At 34.2% G+C, this 27494-nt stretch overlaps 1 protein-coding gene and 1 pseudogene across 2 annotated transcripts in view; both read right to left on the reverse strand.

Annotated features, from left to right (window-relative positions):
• LOC136971381 (calcium-activated chloride channel regulator 2-like) overlaps nt 1-25265 on the reverse strand; it is a 50697-nt gene extending 25432 nt beyond the window's left edge. The window contains exons 1-4 of one of the 2 annotated variants that reach the window (XM_067265825.1): nt 25104-25265; nt 24824-24987; nt 5801-6128; nt 30-183 (exon numbers count right to left, since the gene is read on the reverse strand). In XM_067265825.1, coding sequence (XP_067121926.1) covers nt 30-183; nt 5801-6128; nt 24824-24985 — 644 coding nt within the window. In that variant the 5' untranslated portion in view covers nt 24986-24987; nt 25104-25265. Of the gene's footprint in view, nt 1-29; nt 184-5800; nt 6129-24823 lie in introns of both variants that reach the window. The other variant, XM_067265824.1, reaches the window with a different exon arrangement.
• Nucleotides 744-1357, reverse strand: LOC136971380 (protein GVQW3-like; annotated as a pseudogene).
• Nucleotides 25266-27494: the final 2229 nt, after the last annotated feature.

Genomic DNA, 27494 nt, shown 5'->3' on the forward strand with positions numbered 1-27494 from the left:
TTTAAAATAATTCCAAAATCCATGCTTACACTATCTCAACATCCCAGTTTAAACAACTTGTTACTCTGGGTTTAGAATCACCAGGAATTCCGTAAAATTTAGGATATCTTTCGTCGCCTGGAAATCCATGTTCATTGAAAATTCCATATCTGTATTTTGCCCATTCAAATACAAGCTTCTTAGCTGCAAAAAAAAAAAAAAAAAAAGTAATCTTAACAGAACAGTCAATTTAAAACAATCATAAAAATATACGACGGGTGTTCAAAAAGTATCGGACCTTTCGTCGGCAAAAATATGTTTATTGATTTTGAGGTACAAAACCCTCATCCCCTTCAAAATAGACTCTTTGGTAATGTATACACTTCTCTCAGCACTCCTGCCATTGCTGGAAACACTGCTGGAATGCTTCTTTTGGAATGGCCATCAGCTGGTCCGTTGCATTTTGCATGATGACTTCTCGACTCAAATCAGGTACCTTTTAGTGGCTTTTCAGCGTGGAAAATAGCCAAAAGTCGCACGGAGCTATGTCAGGAGAGTACAGAGTGTGACAAACCACAGGAATGTTGTGTTTGGCGACGAAAGTCTGAATCAGATGTGCAGAATGGGCAGTTGCATTATCACGATGGAGCTGCCAAATTTTGGTTGACCACAGATCCAGTCGTTTGCATTGCACAGCATCACAAAGACGACGAAGGACCTCCTGGTAGTACTCCTTTGTGATGGTTTGGCCTTGTGGTGCGTACTCATGATGCACCACCCCACAGGAGTTGAAAAAAACTGTCAACATGACCTTGACATTGCTGCGGTCCTGCTGTGCTGTTTTTGGCCTTGGGGATGTCAAATGTTTCCACTGACTGCTGCATCTTAGTTTCTGGATCATACCCATAAACCCACGACTCATCGCCTGTGATTATGGTGTTCAGGAAAATCACACAGGACATGCTGGACAATGCAAGCAGTCCAGCATGTCCTGTGCAATTTCCAGACGCCTTTGCTTCTGCTCCACTGTTAGCAGTTTCGGTACGAATTTCGCAGACACTCTCTTCATACCCAAATCCTCGGTCAAAATTGAATGTACCAATCCAATGCTTACTCCTGTCTCACTCACAAGTTCTCTGACTGCGATATGACAGTCCACCATGACCAAAGTCTGCACTTGCTCAATGACAGTCTCATTTCAGCTTGTTGAGGGTCTGCCTGAACGTGGTTCACTGTCCACTGATGTGCAGCCACCTTTAAAGCAGTTGTACCATTCTTTTATCTGTGTGTTGCTCATGGCATCGTCCCTGAAAGCCTGTTGAATCTTGCAAATGGTTTCCACTTGGGTATCGCCAAGCTTTTGGCAAAATTTGATGCATTATCACTGCTCGTGTTGTTCAGTCATTTTCCAACTTGCTGGAATCCAACGAGCACTCACTACACGTCCTAACTCATAGGCCAACTGGCAGCGACTGATGCTTCCTGTGGGTGGGAAAAATTTAGGACTATGCATGATTGTACCCTCCACATCTCCACCAAAGGATACCTCTGCAAGTCATTGGTTTATGCAGGAAAAATAAAGGTCCGATACTTTTTGAACACCCCCTCATATAATAATCAAAGTTGAAAACAATAACAAATTCTATTAATATAAACAAATATATTATTAAATACAGCAAGTTTTTCATACTCATTATTACAATTACACTTATGCATATTAGAGAATTTGTATAATTTTTTAATTTTTAGAAAATAAAACTTTTATTATATCAGATTATCAATAACTTTTACCTAATGAAGCAAAAAAGTGCATCTTGCATTTCAGTAAATATGGTAGATAATCCACAGGTTATATGTAAGAAAGTACATAAAGGCTTATGTATATCCTATTATGCCTATTATTATTATTATTCCTGATTAATAGAGTAGAAGCAAATATAGGAAACCATATTTTTCTTCCTAATTAAAGAGAGGTTCAGAATTTAGTAGTAAATCCTGGAAAGAGAAGCTTTTCGAAAAGACCATTTCACTACTTACTACACTGTAATCTCTAAATAGAACAGGCAGTGGCACACCCAGGGATGGGCCAAGGGGCCTGGCAGTCTCCCAAATTTAAAAAGAAAAACACTGGTAAATTTTCTAAAACTATTTCCCTAATTAAAATTTATTTTTTATTTATATTATGTTGTGTGTTCTGTTTCTATAATACTTATTAACTAGCGGTCACATGAGAAGAGCATTTTATTGAATTTGCATTAAAAATTTTTTTTATCCGTTCAACTCTGCTCCCCAATATTAAATCTTGAGTGCGCCACTAAGAACAAAAACACGATTTTCAGATACAGATAGGAAAATTCCTTTCTAGAGAATTTAACATTGTATCATATTTAAGAAAAGTCACATAGAAGAACCTCCTAAAGGTAAATACCTGCAAATTTTTACTATAAAACTCAAAGCTAAATACAATGAATTAAGTTTGAGATTAATTATTAAACATTATATACCATTTAAAAATTTAATTTAGCCCTCATTTAAACACTAAAATTTATCTTAGTTTAAATAGATAATTTCTTGATTTGGCTTATCAATGAAAGCATCTTAGTAAAAATGGAAAATTTGGTAGAATTTTGCAGACCAGAATGTAGTACCAACACTTACCATAAGATAAATATTGAAATATTATGAGTAAACAAAGATTATATAGTCCTTAAGTATTAAATATAAAATCAAATGCATAAACAGACTTATTTATAAATAACAAATCATTTTATTTTTGCTTTAACACTAGAATTACAGAAAAGATTATTTTGATGTGTAAGCTTGTACCTCTGATTTTTTTTTTTTTTTTGTTAAATTCTGAAATATTGTGACTGTTTTAGTTCACATCACGTACAACACGAATAACCAACAAGTCAATTATGATTGAAAGTATGGGTCCATTAAAATGTGAAAAACATTTGATTTAATACTCCTACCAAAATGTAATTTTGGTAGGAGTATTAAATCAAATGATTTCTCTGTGAAAAATGTGAACTATTTGCTATGAATTGGTAATGCTTCATAAGATAACATATGGGAGATACAAAAAAGTACTCTTTGTGTCAAAAGTTGTTGCTAAGAGCTCTAAGCAATTTCAGTTAAATGCAAAATGAGTGAGCCAAAGAGAAACAAAATTTATGATTTGTGTGACCAAAAAATATATCATTTATTTTTTACCATAACATAAAAAAATTTTGTCATTTCATTTATGTTTAGTGTATTTATCAAAAGGAGATAATCTGGAATGCTAATTACTGTGCAATAAATAAATATGTTTTGCAGCATAATTTTGTTAGAATAGCTGATTAAGGTATTACAGAAAAACAGATGTGAAGTAGATCATTGGTGTTTTTAACTGGGGTGTGACAGTCAATCACACCCCATTGTAAGTTTCCCAGGCCTCACATATATAATAGACCAATTTTCAGACATATTGTTTATTTGGTTCTAGACTAAGAAACCTGGCTACATAGAATTATGGGACAAGGTTATATTGTTTGTTTATTTTGTGAGGTTAACGAGCAGTATAAAGACAAAGAAACGAAATTGAGAGGAACAAAACACAATGAGTTTTATTTCTACGCTCGTAAATAAACAGGATACAGGGGATACCAACAACACCTTCTCTCACCGACAATACACGAGAGAGAATACCGAATCTGGTACAGAAATTTTCCCGACAATATCTCTTAAAATATAAACCTTAATCCTAGTGTACAATAAAAATCCCCGACAATATTACTTAAATTATAAAATTAAAACTATTATACAAAATAAAGAAATAGAAGTGAGAGAATATTAAGAATGGACAGGAAAGAGGGTACCCACGACTAGACGATGATGACAAAGCTACCGGCCGAAATATAACGGTGAAAACGGGGATCGGCGAACGCTTTCACTTTCTCTTTCACTCTCTAGAAAAACTCAAATCGTCCTCGTCCCTATCTTTCTGGCACTTGGCGCACTCGGGAAACACCACTATCGCTCCTTCCAACTCGAGTTCTCGCTCCAGAATGACACACGTGTTCCTCTGTATTCCCTCAGGGCTACACTCCCTCTTTTGTTCTCAGGGGTGAGTCAGTCATCGAAATAACAAAGAAAGGGTAAGAACAATAGGTCCATTCCAGGAAGAATGGACAAATGGGTTGGGAAGAAAGGAATGAAGGAAATAAGAAAATATAAAATATAAAAACGATATAATTACACATAAAAAAATACATCTGAAATATGGCGTGTAGCCACAATTTATTAAGTTACGGCAATGCAACATGTGAATGATCTGCCTAGGGGGATGCCTTCTGGGTGGTCTTTTTAAGGGTAACTGGCCCCTATTCAGATGTTATAGATGTGGAGAAAACCCGGAAAACTCCATGTGGCCAGCCCATCCTGGCGAGGTGCAAGCCCATAACTGAACTCCCAGTGTTCAGGGAATGGAACTGCTTGGCTACTAATGGGCCTGGGATCATACTGACCCCTATAGATTTTTCTTTTTGTTTCTGTTATAAAGGATAATAAGGGTCATGCTCACTGGAGTCACAATATATTTCAACACAGTATCATCTAAAAACAACTGCTTGTTTGTTATATATTTGATATACAAGGACTTAGCCTATTAATAGAATGGATTGCACTGGTTTTGGCTTTAACAATTGAGGAAAACCTTATTCACAGAAAACAAACAATCTTTATTGATCACTTTGTATTATACCTGTAGAGGAAAAGATGATCACCATCCTTCAGACAAAGGTCAGAAAAAACATTGTTCTTCATCTCAAGATGCCATATCTAGACAAAGGCAAAGACATTACAATGGACAACTTTCTTCATGTACAATGGACATTTTCTGCATCTTTAACATAGTAATGTTAAAGATGCAGAAAAATTAAAAGCCAATAAAACTAGTCTAGTTGGTATTGTGAATCATGCCAGGAGAGAAATGTCAACATGGGCAAAAAATCTTGGCAGGCACCATACTCAACAACTCTTAATTAAATATTGAGGATGTAACAATGACAATTTACCAGAGAAGAAAGAACAAAATTGTTCTAATTATAAGCATTTTACATGCAGACTTAGATCAAAGACTAAAAAGAAAATTCCCAAAACTGTCCAATTCTATAACAAAATGAAATATGGGGTGGACATACTTGACCAAATGGCCCAAAAATACTCTGAAATTGAGCTAAATTAAATAGTTAATGCACATCATCTTCAAAGCACTGAACCTGGTTGCAATAAATGCCAGGATTCTGTAGTGCAAAGTCTGGATAAAATGAACTCTCTTCATAGAAAATTCATTACCCAACTGTGCAAAAAGTTATGAGAAGACTACAAAGGATAAGAAAAAGTGTCAGATAGGATCTTGTAAATGCAATAAAACTGGAAATATGCAATGTTTGTTCAGAGTCCATCTGCAGAGCCTGCTTGGGAACAAAACTACAAGTTATTATATGTAATTCAGGGGTATTTCCGGATCTCACATGAGTGTACACAAAAATAACATAATAAATTTTTAAATCTTGATAACTATTTATTATATTATTTTGTGAACAATAAAAGTTCAGAATAGAATAAGAGTAATAAAGTCATATAAGACATATGAATTAAAACAGTGAATTTTACTTGCTATTTTTTATAGCAAGTAATATTCATCATTTTATTTCAAATAAGAGCATTTAAGATTTTATTTCTAATTCTCAAAATGTAAAAATCTATAAATTTGCTAAGGTCAGTAATTCTAAGTAGACACATAATTCCATAATGCAAGTGTTAAAGAACTTACCTTCTTCTTGTGTATCATCACCAGTACTTCTTAAAAGCCTTTTAAAATAACTATCTAAAAGTTCAAGTGGTAAATGTATTCTTAATCCCTCTTTCTCACATCCACCTGTTTGAATTGTATATGGTGTTTTACCAAAAGCACCACCTCTTTCGACGTATATAGTGGCATCTTTGTATTTTTCTTCATTTGCTATGCTAAAGGTTTCTCCTTCTGGTAGCCAAGGTACCAAATCATCCCACGAACTAGGAACAAGAAAAGTAACTTCTCTAAAATATGCTCTTCTTCTTGTAAGATGAAATAACTTTTTAGATGCTACACTCAACAATTGCTAAAATTTTAATAATAATTTTAGTTAGTTTTTCTATATAAAATAGTATAAAATATAGTATAAAATAAAACACAGATATGTACATTTCAGAAAAGGAACAATTATTAATTAATTTAGTATTTAAAATAAATACTTCCATTTTTCCCTCTAAATTTTTAAATAATAGACATGAAAATCCCAACTTTAAATCAATAGTTTATAGGCAAATGCATTTGTTGAGACTCCTACTAGAAATTCATTTCAGTTGAAAAGTAGAAGCAGACTGGCAAAGATAAAAATTATTATTATAGTTAGATAGATAGGATACTATTTACTAACATATCTCCTTCTCAGCACTATTTAAATCAATTAATAAATAAACACACCTGATTTATATTCGCTGAGCTTATTGGTTTTATTCCGAACGTTTTCAGCCTACTATAATAGGCCATCTTCAGGCTTTACACTTTTTGTTCGAAATGATAACATTCAAATTTATTTGAATTTGCACTTTAAATTGACAGATTAACATGCTCTCAAAACGCGTTGCAAGTTAACAAAAGACAAAAACATAAAGTAAAAATAAATAATAAAATACAATAACTGAATAATAATAAAAAATTTGACATCCAAATTAATTAAGTGTGAATACTAATTCCTATGAACTCCAGCCCATATTTTTATGGATTATCAAAACCCATACTCTTTTCAATTTTGTACTTTCAAGCCGATGGTAATGCATTTGCATCTTTTGTGTTTAAGCATCTGTCCCTCATTTTACTTTTGTAAATTTCTATTTTTTCCATTTCCAGTGCGATGGACGGTGAATGTCCTGTTTTAACTATCTTTGCCTCATTCCATTTGACTACCGCTCCGTCTGCCTGCGCCATACTCGCCAAAATCGTGCTTTTGAGTCCCTTACTCACACTACATTCATGTTCCTTTACCCGTACTTTGAGGCTTCTTCTTGTCACTCCTATATATTCTTTATCAATTCCTAATTGTTGGTTCTCATACGGTATACTGTATACACCTGCTTGTTCCTCCATTCTAATTTTGTCTTTATCATTTCTTAATAGTCTATAAATATTGGGTGCTCGTTTGTAAATTATGTTTGTGTTTTTGTATTTTCCCAATTCTTTCACCACCTTCCTTGTTTGCTCATTGTATGTGAACTTGTTGAAAGTTGTGGTGCCGTTATTCGTTGCCCTTATGCCTTTTTGTTTACTGTAACTCTTGATGAGGCCTTTGATTGTGGACATTTTGTATCCCAAATTCTTTGCTACCTTTTGGATTCTATTAATTTCTTTGTTCCGGTCTAGTACATTGGTGCAGTATAAGAAGGCCCTTTTGATGAGCGCCTTAAATGCAGATAGCTTATACTTAAACGGGTCTTTCGAACATGCCGGTATGTATAAAGGAGCGTGTGTTGGCTTCAAATATACTGTCATTTGCATGTTTCCTAGCTTAAATTCCATGTTAATATCTAAGAAATGGATGTTTCTTCGGCTTTTTTGTTCTAATTTTAGTTTCAAACCATGTTCATTGTTGTTGATTGCAGTTAAGAAATCGTTAATGCGTTGGTCATCTTTCCAAATTATTAATACATCATCAACATATCGTTTGTATATAATGATGCTATCTGCAAAATCTTCGATGATGTTCTTTTCCAATTTTCTTATTACTAGTTCACATAGGAATCCAGACATAGGACTTCCCATGGAGACTCCTTTCTTTTGTTTATATATTACTCCATTAAATTTAAAAAAGGAATGAAAACAAATTAGATCTGCCAAATCTTGTAGGTTTTTCATGAATTTCTCCACCTCATGATTTTGTTGTATCAAAAATTCAATTAATTCTTTGAAGCACGATGTTAGATTTATGGAGGGGTACAAACTTTCAAAGTCCATTATGGTTCCTATTTCATCGTTCATTAAATTTCAGTTTTGTATTGTTCTTATTAGTTCATTTGGGTCCTGGGTCACAAAACCATTATCTTCCATTTTTTCTTATATGTATTGCTTTAATCGTTTTTCAAGAGTGTATGTTGGTGCATTACATTTTTCTACCACAGGCCCGAGTTCTTTGTTTTCTTGGTGTGTTTTCGCAAATGCAAATATCCTTGGCATCTGTGGATTGGAGTTATGTGTTCTTTTTAGGAAGGTTAAGATGGATGAAAGTGGAGCTTTTTCAATCTTTCTAACTTTTTTATCTGTGCTTGAGATTATCTTTTCATTCACGATATCACATTCGGTTTTTTTTGATATACTCCTCCATAGCTGTATTGTACCATTTTCTTTCTATAATAACCATTTGTTTTGTTTTGTCCCTTTGGTTAATACTAATTGATTCTTGTTTAACCATTCTTTTGTGCATTTTATATCTATCTGCTCCTTTTTTTGTCCTGTCTGTGTTTTTGTCCCCATTGTACAAAAAGTACAATGAGGACGAAAATTGGGCAGAAAAGTACAACGGGGCAAAAATGGAAAGAGGCATGTCAGGCATGCCTCTTTTCATTTCTGCTATTGAGGTTTGCCACAAGTTTTTATTGTTAGGTACATAATTAGGCCCATTTTTTGGAACAAAAAAGATGAAGAAACATCCATTTCTTAGATATTAACATGGAACTTAAGCTAGGAAACATACAAATGACAGTATATTTGAAGCCAACCACGCTCCTTTATACATACCGGCATGTTCGAAAGACCCGTTTAAGTATAAGCTATCTGCATTTAAGGCGCTCATCAAAAGGGCCTTCTTATACTGCACCAATGTACTAGACCGGAACAAAGAAATTAATAGAATCCAAAAGGTAGCAAAGAATTTGGGATACAAAATGTCCACAATCAAAGGCCTCATCAAGAGTTACAGTAAACAAAAAGGCATATGGGCAACGATATACGTTGCACCACAACTTTCAACAAGTTCACATACAATGAGCAAACAAGGAAGGTGGTGAAAGAATTGGGAAAATACAAAAACACAAACATAATTTACAAACGAGCACCCAATATTTATAGACTATTAAGAAATGATAAAGACAAAATTAGAATGGAGGAACAAGCAGGTGTATACAGTATACCGTATGAGAACCAACAATTAGGAATTGATGAAGAATATATAGGAGTGACAAGAAGAAGCCTCAAAGTACGGGTAAAGGAACATGAATGTAGTGTGAGTAAGGGACTCAAAAGCACGATTTTGGCGAGTATGGCGCAGGCAGACGGAGCGGTAGTCAAATGGAATGAGGCAAAGATAGTTAAAACAGGACATTCACCATCCATCGCACTGGAAATGGAAAAAATAGAAATTTACAAAAGTAAAATGAGGGACAGATGCTTAAACACAAAAGATGCAAATGCATTACCATCGGCTTGAAAGTACAAAATTGAAAAGAGTATGGGTTTTGATAATCCATAAAAATATGGGCTGGAGTTCATAGGAATTAGTATTCACACTTAATTAATTTGGATGTCAAATTTTTTATTATTATTCAGTTATTGTATTTTATTATTTATTTTTACTTTATGTTTTTGTCTTTTGTTAACTTGCAACGCGTTTTGAGAGCATGTTAATCTGTCAATTTAAAGTGCAAATTCAAATAAATTTGAATGTTATCATTTCGAACAAAAAGTGTAAAGCCTGAAGATGGCCTATTATAGTAAGCTGAAAATGTTCAGAATAAAACCAATAGGCTCAGCGAATATAAATCAGGTGTGTTTATTTATTAATAGTATCCTATTTGTTGATACCACAATCTAGTGCTACATTCGACCAAGATCAAAGCGTAGCTAGAGTAAAAGAGTAAAAGCAGTTATCTTGTTTGTGCTGGTAGATATTGTGCACTGTCTACCTACCACTCTGGGAGACCAGGATTGAATCCATACAAACCACCCTGTTGTGGGACTGGGTAAAATTACAACTTAATTTTTGGATATATGAAATTATCAGAAATGGAAAAAATTATTTTTAATCAGAAAGTCACATCCTATTTCAGAAAGATCTTGTAATGCCACACTATGTATTGAGGTTGAATGAGTGTACATTTAGGATATATGCATTCATAATATGCAGAATGAACATAATTAAAGATTAAGTATTCAGAACACTCTAGAAAGAACTATTGGGCAAATCTCAACAAAATTTGATATACATACTGTCCTGAGTGTGTGGTTTCAACTTTCGAGTAAAAGTTTTACTTCATAATTCAACTGCTAAGAGAAAGCTTGCAGCTGCTGTCCCTTTAATGTGAATGTTATGTACTGTGCATTTTCTAACAAATTTTGGAATTTAAGAAACAGGGTGTAATAATTTTATTTCAATTACAGATGTGGATTGTGGAATTAATGATTACCTTAAAGATAAAGTTCTATGTGCCCATTTGCCTAAAGATAAAGCCTGTATGCTCTAAAAACAATATTCTCTGCATGCCACATTGATGTCAGAACAACTGAACTGCATCCAATTGTTGTGTTCTGAAATTCTCTTTTCAAATAGGCAGATTGAAAACATTAGCTTGATAAACAAGTATCTTTAGCCCCATAACCAAAAGTAACAGGGTTCAGATCTGAGCTGTGTTCAGTATTGCAGAATTCTTTCTAATTCTAGTTATGATACAATGCTGAACTCATTTTTAACTATTTCTTGACTCCTCCTACTGCTAGAATTCTAACTATAGTTTGATCAGCCTGTTTTGTCTACACTAACTTCTACTAGTGATATCTTGTTTTTGTCTTGTCACACAATTTGCAAAATGGCTGCTTGTGCAGGAACTAAATACAAGTATGTCACCAAATTTCCAGCACCTGTGGTTCCAATGCTTTGCTACATTAACTATTTGCCTGACTGATGACTAGTCACCATATAATAATAATTCATCAACACACCTCTAACCCATTAATTATATCATGGACTGCTAGAAACTTAAATAAATATCAAATGTAAATTACATTTGATACCACCACTGAAACTCATCCCTCTTAGAAGCCATAATTACAGTTAAATTTAAGCAAAATAAACTAATATCACTAAATTGCTGTATCATCATCAACAAGTGCAGTGTAAATATTGTATGCTCTATACACAATTTCATCTGTGAACCTTTCCCAGTAAACTAGGGTGGTCACAGGAATTTCAGGTTTCCTCGTAATTTTGTCTGAATTAAAGGTGCTAGACCACCAGCTGCCAGAAATTTAGTGGTGCGCCTATATTTTTTTTATAATGGTCATGAAAGTATTAGTGTTATCATTTTATAATATAATAAATTATTATAATGATTATGTCATTCACCATTTTTACACACAATCAATCATTCATCTATTCTTGTATTTTTGTACACATTAGTTGATTGTGTGTAAAAATACAATGAAATACATTTCATTGTATTTTTACACACAATCAACTCATCAAAAACTCAACTTGACAATCAACTCATCCTGATTTATATTCAAAAATACTCAGAACACTTTTTAGTTTAGTATCTCTAGCCAATTACATTTCTTAATATTGTGTTACTGAGCATGACCCTGGTGATTGATATTGGAAATGACCCAGCTCAGCTAATTACTCTTTTATGCAAAAAATGTTGCAATAAGAATTGCACATTTAAGTTGATATATGAGAGAGCACCATTTTGCATGAGGATTTTAGTGTGCAAACAATTTCTCTGCTGCAGTGCTGAAATGAGAGAAGGAAGTTTTGGAACATCTCCATATCTAACAACATTAACAGAACGTTTTACTGGCTGAGGTGCATAGTTTTATTCAAATGATGATGGATATTATAAAACTAATCGTCACACCATTACCTTTAGTTAGGGCAATGAAATTTGTTTTGCTAGTAAATGGATTTTGATTGGATTTGTGTGTAGGTTAATGAAATTTGTTGGTAAATGGGTGGATCAGACAAAATAAGACAGTTGTGTGTTCAAATCATCAAGCAAATAAACAGGACCAGCTCAGATGTTGATTTTTCAAGCCTCAGACCAGGCTCCCCCCACACTTAGAGGGATCCCACACTTTCAAAATTTCTAAGAAAATATGATAGTAGGATTTTTGATGTTCAGAGATGATGATGGATATGAGAAATATTTGAATTAAATTTATATTGATTCTTCGTCCTTTGATCATTACTGGTACCCGGTACTGGCAATGATATAAAATCACTGGCAAATATGGGACCCTATATTTCCAATATTGTAAACATTTTGGAAACCCATTAGTAACTTTTCCCAAGGCCCCATAAAACCTTCAGCCAGCCCTGCAAATAAAAATGAGTCTCATTGCTCCACATAATTTGTCACAGCTAGGGATTGCAATTGCTGGATCCCTCATCCAGCAATCCAGCTGGATCCAGCGCATTCTTCGGCCTGCTGGATCCAGTGCTGCGGATGCCTGCAAATACTCAATTAACTTTCTAAATAATTGCGCAAAAGTCTACGTCGTCGCGTTGCCGCTTTGCTAACTACTAGACTGCTACTAATTACTTACTCACTACTTTACTAACACTAATAATTAAATTACTTATAAATAAACTATACCTTAATCAATCCAGCAAAATTTAATAAAATAATAACGTATTCAATCGCTTTTAACGATCTTCCTCAGTTACAAAAAAATACAACATTAACTATAGAACATAAAATGTGTTTGGAATAAATATAAAAAGAATTGTGCTTAATTACATCCCATTTTTTTAAAACAAGTTACATAGATGTACTGCCAGGTCTGATAATTTTCGTATTGTATACCAACGTAATTCCACTGTTTTCAAACTTTTAAGAAACGATAAAAAGAAAGAGGATCGGAATTCAACAACGGGTATATATATATTCGGTGCCTTTACACAACCAACGTTTCAATTACAAGCTTGTTTATGTGGGTGCAACGATGCGCAGTTTAAAACAAAGGCTCAAGGAGCACAAATATACAATCAGTAAGAACCTTGGCAACACTGCGCTGGCATCATACGCAAGACAGAAGGATGTTAACCTCCAATGGGATCAAGTGGCAATTATAAAAACGACGACGAATAAGCAAACGCTCAAACATCTTGAGAGATTGGAAATCTGCAAGGCGCACACGACAACTGGTTGTATAAACCATAGAGATGCGGACTCATTGTCTACCATGTGGAGATCCTTTTACATTAATTAATGTTATTAACGGACAATGCTGGTTTCGTTGTATCTTATATACAGGGTGTTTTTTTTTTAAACTGACGGTACTCAAGAGACATCTGTAGAGCAATCTAACAGCCGGACTGTCGCCAAATTTGGGAGAGTGACTAAGGACGACATGGGAAAGAGATTCCGCGAAGAAAAAAGTAGTACCCAAATTTGCCGGTAGGGGTGGATTTGGCGCTGTTGTAGCAAAACAGCTAAGAATCTGCATAAAATCCAGCTGCAATTAACAAACACACGAATGAATAATCAGACAGAGGTTTCAGTGTAATAACGAAAGTTTAATTAATCAGCAAATAACCTTCTCCCTTCTTCAATGTGATCACCGTCCTGCTGGACAACTCATTGCATCCTGAACACCGTGTTCTCTATGGCCGAATGTAACATGTCCGCAGGAATGTTCATCACAGTTCGAGAAATGTTGTCTTTCAAAGTCATCAAGTTTGGGACACTACCAAGATAGACCTTGGACTTTAAGTAACCCCACAGGAAAAAGTAACATGGGGTTAGATCCGGGAAGCGAGGCAGCCATGCAAGTGGAAAAAAGCGACTGATGACCCTTTCTTCAGTGAAGTGCTGCTAGCTTTTTTGCTATAACAGCGCCAAATCCTCCTCTACAGGCGAATTTAGGTACTACTTTTTTCTTCGCAGAATCTCTTTTCCATGTCATCCTTAGTCACTCTCCCAAATTTGGCGACAGTCCGGCTGTTAGATTGCTCTACAGATGTTTCTGAGTACCGTCAGTTTAAAAAAAAACACCCTGTATATATATTTTTCCGCTATTTATTTTGTTTATTTATCTATATTTTGTCCGTTTGGGCGTTTTCCGTTAATTTTCATATTTATTCCGAACACATTTTATGTCCTATAGTTAATGTTGTATTTTTTTGTAACTGAGGAAGATCGTTAAAAGCGATTGAATACGTTATTATTTTATTCAATTTTGCTGGATTGATAAAGGTGTAGTTTATTTAACTTATTCTACTTCCAGTACATAGTTTTATATACTTATAAATAACTACAGACTAATACAGTGGTTTCCAACCGGTGTTCCGCGGAACACTGGTGTTCCGTAAGCATCTCCCAAGTGTTCCGCAGATTTAGTCGCAAATCGGAAAGTGTACAATTGTATTCGAGCCGCCGAATATCAAAAAATTAAAATCATAAAATTTTCATAAACTTAAATATATATATGTACTGTACGACTCGTACTTATGGAGTGTACTACTGTTTCGAATAAGATAAAGGCAATTATAAAAACTGAATGAAATATGTAAAAAACATCAGGCACAAGTTTCCCATTAAAGTTATTTGGGTATATTTTTCCTGTCTTAGAATTGGCGTTAATAATATGAGTGGAGATTTTGAATTATAACTGCTCAATTCTAATAAAATAACTGATGACAAGCTTATGTATTTCATATTAACTTAAGTAAGTGTTCCGCTAAAGAAAATTGCTCACAAAAGTGTTCCGCATCCTAGAAAAGGTTGGGAACCACTGGACTAATATGTAGAGCCTATATATGAAAACTGGTAAGACTGATAGCCACTTAGCCACTGATTCTCTGTCCTTACATTATTATAATATATTAATATAAATTAATCAGTAGAATTACCTTTGCTATTATTTAACTTAAAGATTACATTATACTTATAATCTAACTAAACATTTAAAGTTAATTATCTCTATCTCAAGTGTTAAACCGAACCAAAGTTAAGTTTACTACCTAAATGTGTAAGAAGTTTTACTGATTTATAGTGACCAGTCTAAATAATAAAAGCTTCTTAAGTATTTTTTTAAAATGTTTTATTTCATTAAAAAAACATAAATTGCAGGATAGATAGATAGCAATAACACTTTATTGCACCAAAAATACATCCGCGCTGGATCCAGCTGGAATGATTTCAATCCAGCAAAAATCCAGCTGGATTTAAAACACTGCTGGATTGCAATCCCTAGTCACAGCCATACATCATTGACCATCATTTGTAAAATTACACTTCACTCTGACACCGGGGATGAAATACTAAATACCGAACCTGTTTCCGGTGTAATTTGCGTGAAAAAATCTTCTTTCCACAAACGTTTCGAGCTTTCCAAACAGCTCTTCTTCAGGTAGAGAAAAAAGTTCCGACGAAACACTTCGAAAAAAGAAACGTAGACATTTAAATAAAAAACCAAATCTAAAAATAGAACGCAGATGTTTAAACAAAAAATATGGAACTCGCATATCAAACGAACATTAAGATGGTCATGCGCATTCGTGCGCTGATGTTGCTATTTATAGATCGTTGTTTATGAGGGCCTGCCACGCTATAGAAAGATTAATCTCATCTTTCCGATTTATACATGTGGTCCGGTGGTTAGCCTTACAGATGGATATAGCTTCCATAGGCAACTGGAACGAAAGATACTTCTACTGTTCCTCCCGAACATCTTACTCTATAGGAGGTATGTGGACGACATCCTCATCATGTGGAAGACAATACCTGACATCTCAAACTTCGTAAAAACCGTTAACGATAATCCCTACGGCCTAATGCTGGAAATGGAACAATCTAGCAATACTGAGGTCCATTTTTTGGATATAAACATTAGAATAGAAGGATCCGCCATCGTCACGTCGGTATACCGTAAACCTTATGCCGACCCTATATACATACCGGTAGGTTCATCTAACCCATTCACCTACAAGGCTGCAGCATTTAATACTTTGATTAAAAGGGCCTTTTCCCACTCGTCCACCACGCAAGCCCTCAACACCGAATTGAATTATATCAAGAGGATAGCAGCCAAGCACGGTTACCATGGTCTGGCACACCGTCTAATTGAGCGACTTCAACGCTCACAATACGCACCCACTACGCGTACGAGGACCAACACTGACCAGGATGAACGTACACGCCTCCCAGTCACCTTTAACCCATATGTTAAAGCGATATACGCTGAGATCGCTGGAAAACAACAATTACAAATAGCCTATAGAAGAGGCCCGACAATCTACGACATCCTCAGAAATGGAAAAGGCAGTCCAGTTCGTGGCAGGCTTCCTGGCGTGTACTCTATCCCGCTGAAAGATAACAGATGTAACGAGAGCCTTGTATATATCGGCTCAACCAAGCGATCTTTAAATACCAGAGTGCAAGAACATCAAGCGGACCTTCGGCACGGGCGGTACACCACAGCCCTAACCACCTTTGCATCTGATCCCGATATAGAACCGGAGTTCGACAAAGCTGACATCATCGACACTACGCCCCACCTGGAGCAACTAAAATGGCGGGAAGCTATATCCATCTGTAAGGCTAACCACCGGACCACATGTATAAATCGGAAAGATGAGATTAATCTTTCTATAGCGTGGCAGGCCCTCATAAACAACGATCTATAAATAGCAACATCAGCGCACGAATGCGCATGACCACCTTAATGTTCGTTTGATATGCGAGTTCCATATTTTTTGTTTAAACATCTGCGTTCTATTTTTAGATTCGGTTTTTTATTTAAATGTCTACGTTTCTTTTTTCGAAGTGTTTCGTCGGAACTTTTTTCTCTACCTGAAGAAGAGCTGTTTGGAAAGCTCGAAAACGTTTGTGGAAAGAAGATTTTTTCACGCAAATTACACTGGTAACAGGTTCGGTATTTAGTAGACCATCATTTGAGCTAAAAATATCATGGCAAGTGTCTTTCCACTCAAATATACTGTACATCAAATGAAATCCGATACCGCAAGCAAATACACCAACAACTGCCGTAAATGATCAGGCTAAATTTTGATATATGATTAGAAATAAATTTTGTGCTTGAGTTAGGCATTAGGCGCCATCTCTTATTAAAATTAATAATTATAATATTTAATTAATTTAGATTAAACTGGAAGAAAAGAATCGATCCGAAGCAGGACTCGAACCCACAACTCCTGCTTACTATGCGGACGCATTGCCAGTTACACTACCCGGACCTTCGGTCCGATCTCTTCTTCCAGCATATATGAGACTATGATATAACCATCGACGGTTATTACGGTGCTGACTGGGGACACACCTGCGCCCACGGCCAGAAACATCCACTCAAGGCACTCAGTCAGCCATCAAAACCCCGGCAAGGTGTATAAATATATATACACACACACACACATCAAATACTTATATATGCTGGAAGAGATCAGACCAAAAGTCTGGGTAGCGTAACTGGCAATGCATGGTAAGAGGTAGTTGCGAGTTCGAGTCCCACTTTGGATCAATTCTTTTCTTCCAGTTTAATCTAAATTAATTGATTATTATAATTATTAATTTTAATAAGAGATAGTGCCTACACTTAATTTTAGTGCCAAATTTATTTCTAATCTATAATCATATATCCAAAATTTAGCCCAATTATTTATGGCAGTTGTTGGTGTATTTGTTTTCCACTCATAATAATTATCAGAAGTGAGCCTAATTCTTGACTAAAGGATATCCTGTGTGGAAAAAATGCAGGATTTTTTGCAGAACTTTCCACACTATCATCGCTATGATACTGCACACTTATTACTGCTACAACAAGAATTTTTCATTCCATGCTCCACTACTGCAGTAGCAATGTCTTCCACTTTCAGATGTCCAATTAGTTTGCAACTCTAACTTGGTTTCATAACAAAAGTCCCCTCAAAATGTAAAACCACTTTCCCAAGATTCCCAATAATCAGAGAGCCTCTTGGTAAATCTTTTAAATGCCAATTGGGCATTGATGTTTCATTGATAGAACATCCACTCTTTAATTATGATCACCCTGTATATAAATTCTACTTACTTGTTAGATGACTTTATGGATGGGTACTTGCACTCTTTTTCAATAAAGGGACAGAAGAGATATATCCCCTAACATTTTTGTACCAGAAAATTTTCCCCAAAGACATTTTTATTTTACACCATTCTAGAGTAAGTCAACCAGCAAATGACCAGATAAGACTATACTTAATTTTCAGACAAATATTTTTAGACAGCACTCTTTCTGTAAAAAGATATACTTTCGCAAAAGCATGCACGCAAGTTACATCTCATTAACGAGGAAAAAATAGCAGTCATACAAATAAATCTTGAACTAAATTGGCACCTTAAATGGTCATTATTGGTTTAGCCAGCCTACAAAAATTAGCAGTAGAAAAGTATATTGTACATAATAAGTACATTTTATTTTTATAACCAATCAAAACCCAAGGACAAGAAGTTTCACTTACTCATTGTCATTGCACCTCAATATATACATACAGATCAACACCAACAAGAAATGGAAATATGTTCTATGTTCCTTTTTAAGTATTAATTCACGAGAGTAAAATTAAACTTTAAAATATAAAATGATTATCAGGAGAAATCTAGAAGTCAGAAGAGGCCACAGGTACTGTACTACTGTACACCATCCCTGGACTAGGTGTTTTAACTCTTTCCACTCTATGGGCACTAAGAGGGCCTCTTTTAGCAAGCCAATTCGGCCAGGTGTCGAGGGTCAGGGCCCAATACATCCGGACAAACCACTACCCAAAAAATTCCTGGGACTTATTTGACCCATCTGGATTAGATCCCGGGTTCCCTGGAGCAATAGGCTGCCACCTCAACCACTTGCCCATCCGGCCGTCTATATGAGGTAGGGAACGGGCAACAGGCGCATTTCCTGTCAAAGTGGCTTTAACATAGCCAGATAAGCAAATCAACGACAGCCTGTTTTATTTGAAAACGAACCACGTCGTCGGTTGGCTTATCTGACCGTATTAATGGCCGCTTTACTAGGAAACCCATCCAAAGCTCTTCAAAATAATGGGCACGATCCCTCTCTAAATACAGTAAACACAGCATATTAATATGAATTTTAATCATTATAACATATTATAAATAATATATTTATTCATTTATAACATGGTATTTTAAGACATTTATTGGATTTAGACTTAAGGACTGCAATCTTACTTGAGTTTGTCCAGTTGTAAATCTCTCGTCAATCAATTCACATGCTTCCCTTCTAATTTCAATTGAAAATTAGGAAACATGACACACAATTAATCGCTATCCCCACATGAATATAAGAATATCTTCATTTTAAAAATTACATTACGTATTTCACAAAAAAGCAGACGAACTGGAGCGATGCGCCCCCTGAGAATTTCGAATAAACTCGTTCCTTTGATTTTTTTTTTTTTTTGGTGGGGAGAGCTTAGCATTAAAACAATAAGCCAGCAACGTTGCTGAACTTTCCCGACATTTAAAATTTTGGTCGCCCCATCTGTTAGCGTATTTTATTATTAAAAAAAAACTTATATTCTTAACTATTATAAAATGGCGAAAGGTTTCATTTCGAGGGTAGGAATGGGTTTTATAAAAAGTTTTAAATGCTAATAACCAGTTAAATCGTCATTAAGTTCGACTGTCCCGAGTCCAAAAATGCGATGGCAGGATGGTCAAGGTGACATCCTACCACTCTGGGAGACCCGGGATCGAATCCGGACGGTCGAAAAAATTCCCGAGAATTTTTCGGGATGTGTCGGGCCCCGTCCATTGCCACCCGGCCGCCCCATTGTGGGCCTGGCCGAACTCGTAATGGGCTTGTTAAAAGAGGCCGTCTTAGTGCCCACAGGGCGGAAAAAGTTTAAAATGTCAGATTCGAAAATGTAAAAATCTGGAGGGGGGATCATTTTTTTGCCGGATCGCAATACTTTCCCTTTGTTATAACAGCCGGGAAAGTAATATATCCCTAATTAACTAGTAAAATATGTTTTAAGTTGTGTGTGTAAAAGTTCTACGTTTTACATGTGAAAATACAATCAAATTTTGACTCCCAACATGAATTATAATAAATTTTCATATTTAGTTTCCCTTTTAATTTTTTTTAACTCTTTCCTTCCTGTGTGCACAAAGAGTCCACGGGACGGAAGAGTTTTTCAACTTTTTTAACAGACAGGGTTCGGCAGATCTTTACTTCCCTATAGTGTGTGCATAGATTGTGTGTGCAATTTAAAAAAATTACAACTATCAGTTTTTGTGATAGGAAAAAAAAAATCTATGAATGGCACGTTAAGCTTTGTGATATGTACTTAGTTTTAAGTAAAATTATTTAGTAACTATTCAACACAATAATTTAACAATTTTTCGAAACTTTAAAAATACTTCTTTTTCAGAATTATGTACGGTCTATGGCTTCAACTGAAGAAAAAGTAAACTGATCCCTTTGGTTGGTTGAACTGAAATCAACCGAAACATCGATCGTTAGAAGACTTGAAAGCTAAAATAACTAATGCGATTTCAGGCATTACGGTAAATCAATCGAAAACGTTTTTAGAGAACTACAAAATTGTATTACCCTTAATTAATGATGTTAGACATGTGGAAACTTAATAAAATACAATAAAGCAATAAAAAATATATATATAGATTTTCTTATTTTCAACATATTATTCTGCATAATTTCTCTATTACAAATACTAATAAAGTTATAAATTTTTTAAATTGCACCGGACTTTATGGACACACTGTAAAATCCAATCAGTGTTTGGATTACGAATCCTCTACCTAACCAAAGCTGTCCGTGAATTCCGCGTAACGAAAAATGCTCTGTTAGAAAGTGTTACAATGAAATTATCAAGTGTTACAAATAAAGTAATTAACCATCAATTTATATATACAGGTATATCTCGTCTTACGTCGGTAATTGGTTCCAGGAGAGGCGACGTAAGTCGAATTTACTTGTGTAGTTTCGACTTACGTCGTAACTAAACGCCAATAATGAGCGCTTAAAGACCGCTAAATAAGACAACGATGTTTTCATGTTTCGTTCTCTAGGATTTATGATGATTATATTGACATTTACTGTAAATATACATATTTTAATATGATTTTATGCGCTTTTAACGCTTTTCTAGTCATATTACGACTTCAATATTTGTGGCGGACGGATGTAAAGTCGAATAAAATGACTTAAACTTGATTTTTTCATATACTTTTTTGACAAACGACGTATAATCGAGAACGACGTAACTCGAGGTATACCTGTACTCTTAGTGCCGTTATTTCTGGTTTTCCATTTATAAAAAGAAAACATTGAAATTGGTAAGGTTTTAAAAAATTATTGAAGAATTTAACAGCCAATACACCAATACCAAAATGATTCGTCCATTTTTTAACAACATGGGCCTCCCAATTTAGGTTTTTAAACTGCTTTCGAATACTTCTCGAGTTTTTTTTTCTTCTTTATTGGCTCTCTCTTTGTGGGCACTAAAACTGCTTTTTTTTCCATACCGAAACCAAAATGTATACGTTTATGCAACCTGTAATACATTGTATGGCTTTACTAGTTCTTTCTGGAGTAATTGAGGCCTACAAATTAACGAAGATTACCTTCCTCCGATCTACATGATTTACGTCGTATAATAATTACAACAAATATTTCATAACATTTCATTATTTTAAAATGTGATGTAGGCCCGCAGGTCGATATAATTTAGGTACTAAAGGGACTACATGTTGATCTAATAAGCAACATCTCAAACAGCATACACATCTGCCAAAAACTAGAAAAAAAACTATTAGTTTTAATAATGAAATGCATTTTGCAAATACCCACTAACTACTTTTTGACGTTTTACTGTCAATATGTTCTTTGAACTTCCTTTATAACGCATTAAACCGAAGTCCTGGCATCATTTCTATGTCAAAATTTGATTTATGGATGTTTATTTGCATATTGTACTTTCGAGTTTTATAAATTACGTGTTGCTCGATCAAACATTAATTACATTTTAAGACTGTTAAAGATAAATTATCATCTTACTTATGATACATAAAATATTTACTGAGTGAGTGATATTTGTATTCCATGTTGAAAGCCTATAATTTAGTGTATTTCGTTGAGATAGATACGTGCTCAGAAATAAATAAATCTAATATATGATTGACTCCATTATTTTCATTATTAAGTATAATGTTCAATTTTTACTTTTATTCATAATGAGAAACGATGAATTAATGTGCAAAATATATTCCCACATTCTACTACACAGAATCAAGATTAAACGTAGATACAGCAATACTCGTCACGATTCTGATACTATTGCTTGGATTCTAGGAAACATCTATCCAAAATATTAACACCATAGAAACTGGTCGAATAATTTATGCAATTGTGAAAAAATGAGAATGTTTTTGAAACAAATTTTAGTGAACGTTCCAATTTAATTTTTTGTATAGTTATCTAATCAGTGACTGATGAATTATAACGTAATTATGAGAATTATGGAAAATGATTCATACTCCTTTCTCGGATGGCCATTATTATAACTAAATACTGAACATGTACACAATTATCAATTTGATAATCGTAAAAATGAAATAAGTTTTGAAACCGATACGGCACGGTATTTTTACACAGATTATTCCACAAACTGGCATCGAGAACAAAACTTTACGTTTCGTCTCTATTATCTTTAATTATTCCGCAATCGAAGAATTCTGCCTAGCCTGTGATGAGGCCACCCACATTAAGAATTCTTATCACTAATTTTTACAGCATGATTCTACTTCCTGGCTCACTCCTATTTTCACTGATTAGCGCTAAATAACAGAGACTTACGCCAAATTCCAAGTTCAAACTATAATGTGCGAGTTTCTTGGCTAAGTGAATCGGTTTCGCTGATTTTCCTTTTTTATATATTGTACGTAAGTGTGGATCAGTAAATAACCACCGAGGAAACCAGCCACGGTTTACTTTTGGCTGGTTATTTATAGATCCACACTTATAGAATTGTCGATGCGCCAACTTGAAAACAATTATTTCGAATTATATCAGCAGCATATGACATATCTCATTATCTAATCTCTTACTGGTCATGCAATATGTGGATAGAAAATCTGAAGCTTTAATCATATATTTCTCGAGCGTAAAAGTTTGGGATTGGCTTCGTCCTTTAGTAATCATTTCGGTTTACTGCATGGCACGTGTTACATATGTAAACAATTAACTTTCCAGTAATTATGCAAGCTTCCAATTTTTGTACTTTGTGATAATTCTCTAATTTTGTCATTCATTGCCATTCACTAATTAATTATTTTTCATTTTTGTATCTTCTTACAGAAAGGGGGGGAGAAATGGCGGAGATATTTACCCGTTGCTATGGAAACAAAAATGGCGTAGATAATTGAAAAAGAAACTTACGCGCATTTGTCATTCATTGCATTATTTCACTAAAAATTACTTTTGTAAGAAAATAATACAACTTTTGATCGAATTAACGCTTGAAAAATTAATAATCAAAGCACAAATTCCAAATTTATTAAAGAGTAAGACATGACTTACTTAAAATTTCCGCCATGATGATTTAAGACGCATTGTTGCCAACTTAAGAAATTCGTCGTAATTTCGAAGATAACTCATAATTAAATTAATCAATAAATTAATATTTATATATATAATTTTTTACTTATTTACAAGTAATATCGTTATCAAATACGTTATTTTAAAATCAATATTTTCATAATTACGAATAATCGTTACGTCATTTTCGATTTAGGACATGAAACCTGATGAAATTTCGTCTTCCGGTCGAAAATTCCTATTTTTTTAAAACTCATATATATATATTATTTTACAATATTTACTTTATGGAAATACATTTTGTCAGAAAGAGGATATTTGGTTTTAATTACGACAATAAATATTTTCCTCGCTAGTCTAATCACACCCACTTGTTTGTACTAGTTAAAATTTTACTCTGTATTTTATGATAAAATAATTCATTTTATAATTACATTTTATGTGATAATTTAGCGATTGATCCTACTTAAATCCTGGAAATTGCGTACATTTCCTGAAAATTATAACCCAAATTTCATGTCGTTTGCAGCGAATGCCGCCACGCCAGCGAGCGACGCGCTCCTATAACGAAGACGTGACATACCGTGTGGTGTCATTAAAACATTACAAAATTATCTCTTAAAATGCTTGTAGTTTACATTTCTAACGCTAATATTAAAAGCACGTCATTCGATAAACAATTGAGTTTTTCTTTTTTTTTTTTTTTTTGCACGTATAATACTACGAGCGCGTCGCTTCGTATTCGCGTCGCGCGCACGCGTGCTCGTATTTCGTTACACGCGCGAGCCCGATAGATTGTTACGAAAGAAAAATATTTGCTCGAACTGGATACGTCCCGTAATATAACCTCCATTTATTTATTGCATAGAGGAAAAAATGTAAACATTTGAGAACACGATCTTGTAAGTTCAAACAACTCTTATAACTTACCTGCTGAATATTTTGATTTTGATAAACAAAACCCTATAGGGTGGTTCCAAAGTCATTTAACACTGTAAAGACTGAATTACAATATATTTAAACACGTTTCTGCCAAGTTTATTAAAGAAAAACACGTCTTAAAAAAGTTGTTAGTTGTGCATTCGATAATTCGTGAATACGTTAACTGAATGCAACGCTGCATGCTATGTTATAAGTAAACGAATTTAAAGTCTTTAAAATCGTAGTATTAACCATTCATTAAGCGTAGCTTACCTGTAAATCGTAAATCAACATATGATGATGAACGGGTTGAATTGTTGGAGAAATGGCCACGAGTATTCCGGTATATCCATTATTTTCGATACGAATCGAACTTTTGCAGCAAATTCCAACGAAGGAGCAACAAAACACAAAAAGTGTCACATAACGCCACATTTCTGTAAATTAAAATAAAAACCACTCGCCACAAACCGTTAACAATTTACAAAATGGAGACCTTTGAAAAGTATCCTAGATAATATTATTGACATAATTTATCACCAAAAACACCTACATAACACTCTTATCGCACCTATACCACAGTTAAAAACCTTTCAATCGGGCGTAGTTAATGGTTAATCCCTCTTACTCCCGCCATCTTTGGACGAAATCGACGAATTATAAAAATAATCGTTACTCATTGGCCAATGATTTGCATAATACTTGTAAACATCTCTCCATCGTCGCTGTGATTGGTTAAGAAGGAATTTAAATGTTAAAATATTCCTATATATTAAAATTGACTTAAAATATCATATTTTAATTAATTAATACGAAAATATAGGCTATAAGCTGGTCCATATTGTAAGAATTAGTCGAATCTGTTTATATTTAACTTAGTAAACACTTCCTGTTTGCTCACTATGATTAAGCAAAGTTTTCTTACTTTGTCATCAGAATTTTGCTGCTTCGATATTCTTAAAAACAGTTAAAATGCGTTTCGATTATTCTCAAAAATGCTTATTAACTGTGGCAAATATTTACCTCCTGCAACAACAAACTTAAAAATATCTTCGCCTCACCACTAGAACCAGCTTTTGTGGAGTACAGTATTTAAACTATTATAACACGAATTTTCCCCGTATAATTGTTCTTAATTTGTATATAAATAGTTTTTTGCTTCAACTTAATATAATTGTATTTAAGTAATTGTTTAGTGCTTTAAAGATAAATTAAACGATATCAGTGACGTATTTAAATAGCTCGCGTGATTGTGTTTAACGTTATTAAAATTTACACCATTTTTATTTATTTATTTTTATATAAAAAATTTAAGAACTTAAATCTCTCCCCGGGCTCTGACTAAAAGCCCCGATTGCATCCCCACCAGAAGTTTATTGGACTGACTCAGAAAGCAAAAGCGTATTTTATCTCCTGAAATTTCGTCATAATTATTATAAAACATGTTTAGTATTTTTAAAATTTTAAGTAATAACGAAAAAGATTTTATTTCAAGTATCCATTATTATTTTTCTAATTTATTATAATTAAAATAATTTGTCTAGTTATTAAATTTATCACTAGATGTAGACACTGCTACGCGGTGTATCAAATTACTCTAATCGTTTTAATGATTAATAGCCAAATTATAAAAAAATAAAATGTAATCCGACAATTCCAGTCTCTAGTAAAAAACGTGCGAGACGCTTGTGATTAAAGTTATACTTTTGTTAATGTTGTATTTTATACTATAGCAGCATTAAACAAATTATATAATTTTTATACACTTGTCTAATGTACAAATTATATAATTTATAATTAAACAAAAATAAAATTTCAGAAAATAGAAGAGATTTTTTTTGTTTGGTTCGGAAACTTTAAAAATGATAATCTAAGGGCAAGGCCGACTTCACACCACGAGTCGGCCTTCCCCCCTTATAAACCCTCTTCTCTTGGCGCCGGGAATATGCCTCGTCTGCAGAGCACTCGGATATTTGTATAGGGATCAGAACCGCGCGGGCCCGTAAGCAATTCTTTTTTGAACAAATGAAGTAATGTTTATTAATTAATATAAAGCAGCCTCAAAGATTTTGTTGTTTATAAAATAACATTAATTTCGGGTAGTTTTCCCGGCTCCGGGGAAAAATCCTCTCTATGGCATGTTCCCTGAACCAGATAATATATACCACCACCCAAAAATCAAATTCCCTATCTTTGTTTTAAGCAATTAACTGTTTAAAAAAAAATACCTATAAGACGCTACGGACTATAAAACGCACCTGAATTTTGGAAGCCATTTTTCGAAGAAAAAAAGTGCGTCTTATAGTCCGTAAAATACGGTACCACCACCCAAAAATCAAATTCCCTATCTTTGTTATAACAATTAACTGATTTAATATCAAAATGTTTTATAAAATTAAATTACCGTACTTTACTATAAAATACTTACATTATGGGACCATTCAATTATTACGTCAGCCGTTTATGGCATAGAAGGAATTCGTTAATATCCGACGGATGCTGAAGATGAGGGAGGGAGGGCGAATCTTTAATGACGTAATTTTCTCTCCACTCATCACAAAATTGTCTGAAAATAATTCCTGTATATTTACGAATGGTTTAAATTTCTGGTCTGATGACGTAATTAAGAGGAGGAGTAATTTGATTTATGGCGACTGGTGATGATGGGGGAGGGAGGATCCAAAACTTCCAATTTCCTATTAAAGTGTTTCATTACCCTATTTCACCATCACATTTGAAATATATTATTTTCAACAATGTAGTCTATATTTAATCAGAATTTTAACTTGTGATCTTAAGCTATGACTTTAAAGAATGGGAAAGATCTTATAAATAATCATAAATTTAGAAGACTAAGCTGTGAGTAACTTTGTTTGGCTTGTGTGTAAATCTAACTCCGGGTTCGATTCTTGTTCCATTTTCAAATTCCCTTCTCTAATGTTAA

This window comes from Centruroides vittatus, unplaced genomic scaffold (assembly GCF_030686945.1).
Source record: "Centruroides vittatus isolate TY-2023 unplaced genomic scaffold, ASM3068694v2 contig_2484, whole genome shotgun sequence".
NCBI lineage: Eukaryota > Metazoa > Arthropoda > Arachnida > Scorpiones > Buthidae > Centruroides > Centruroides vittatus.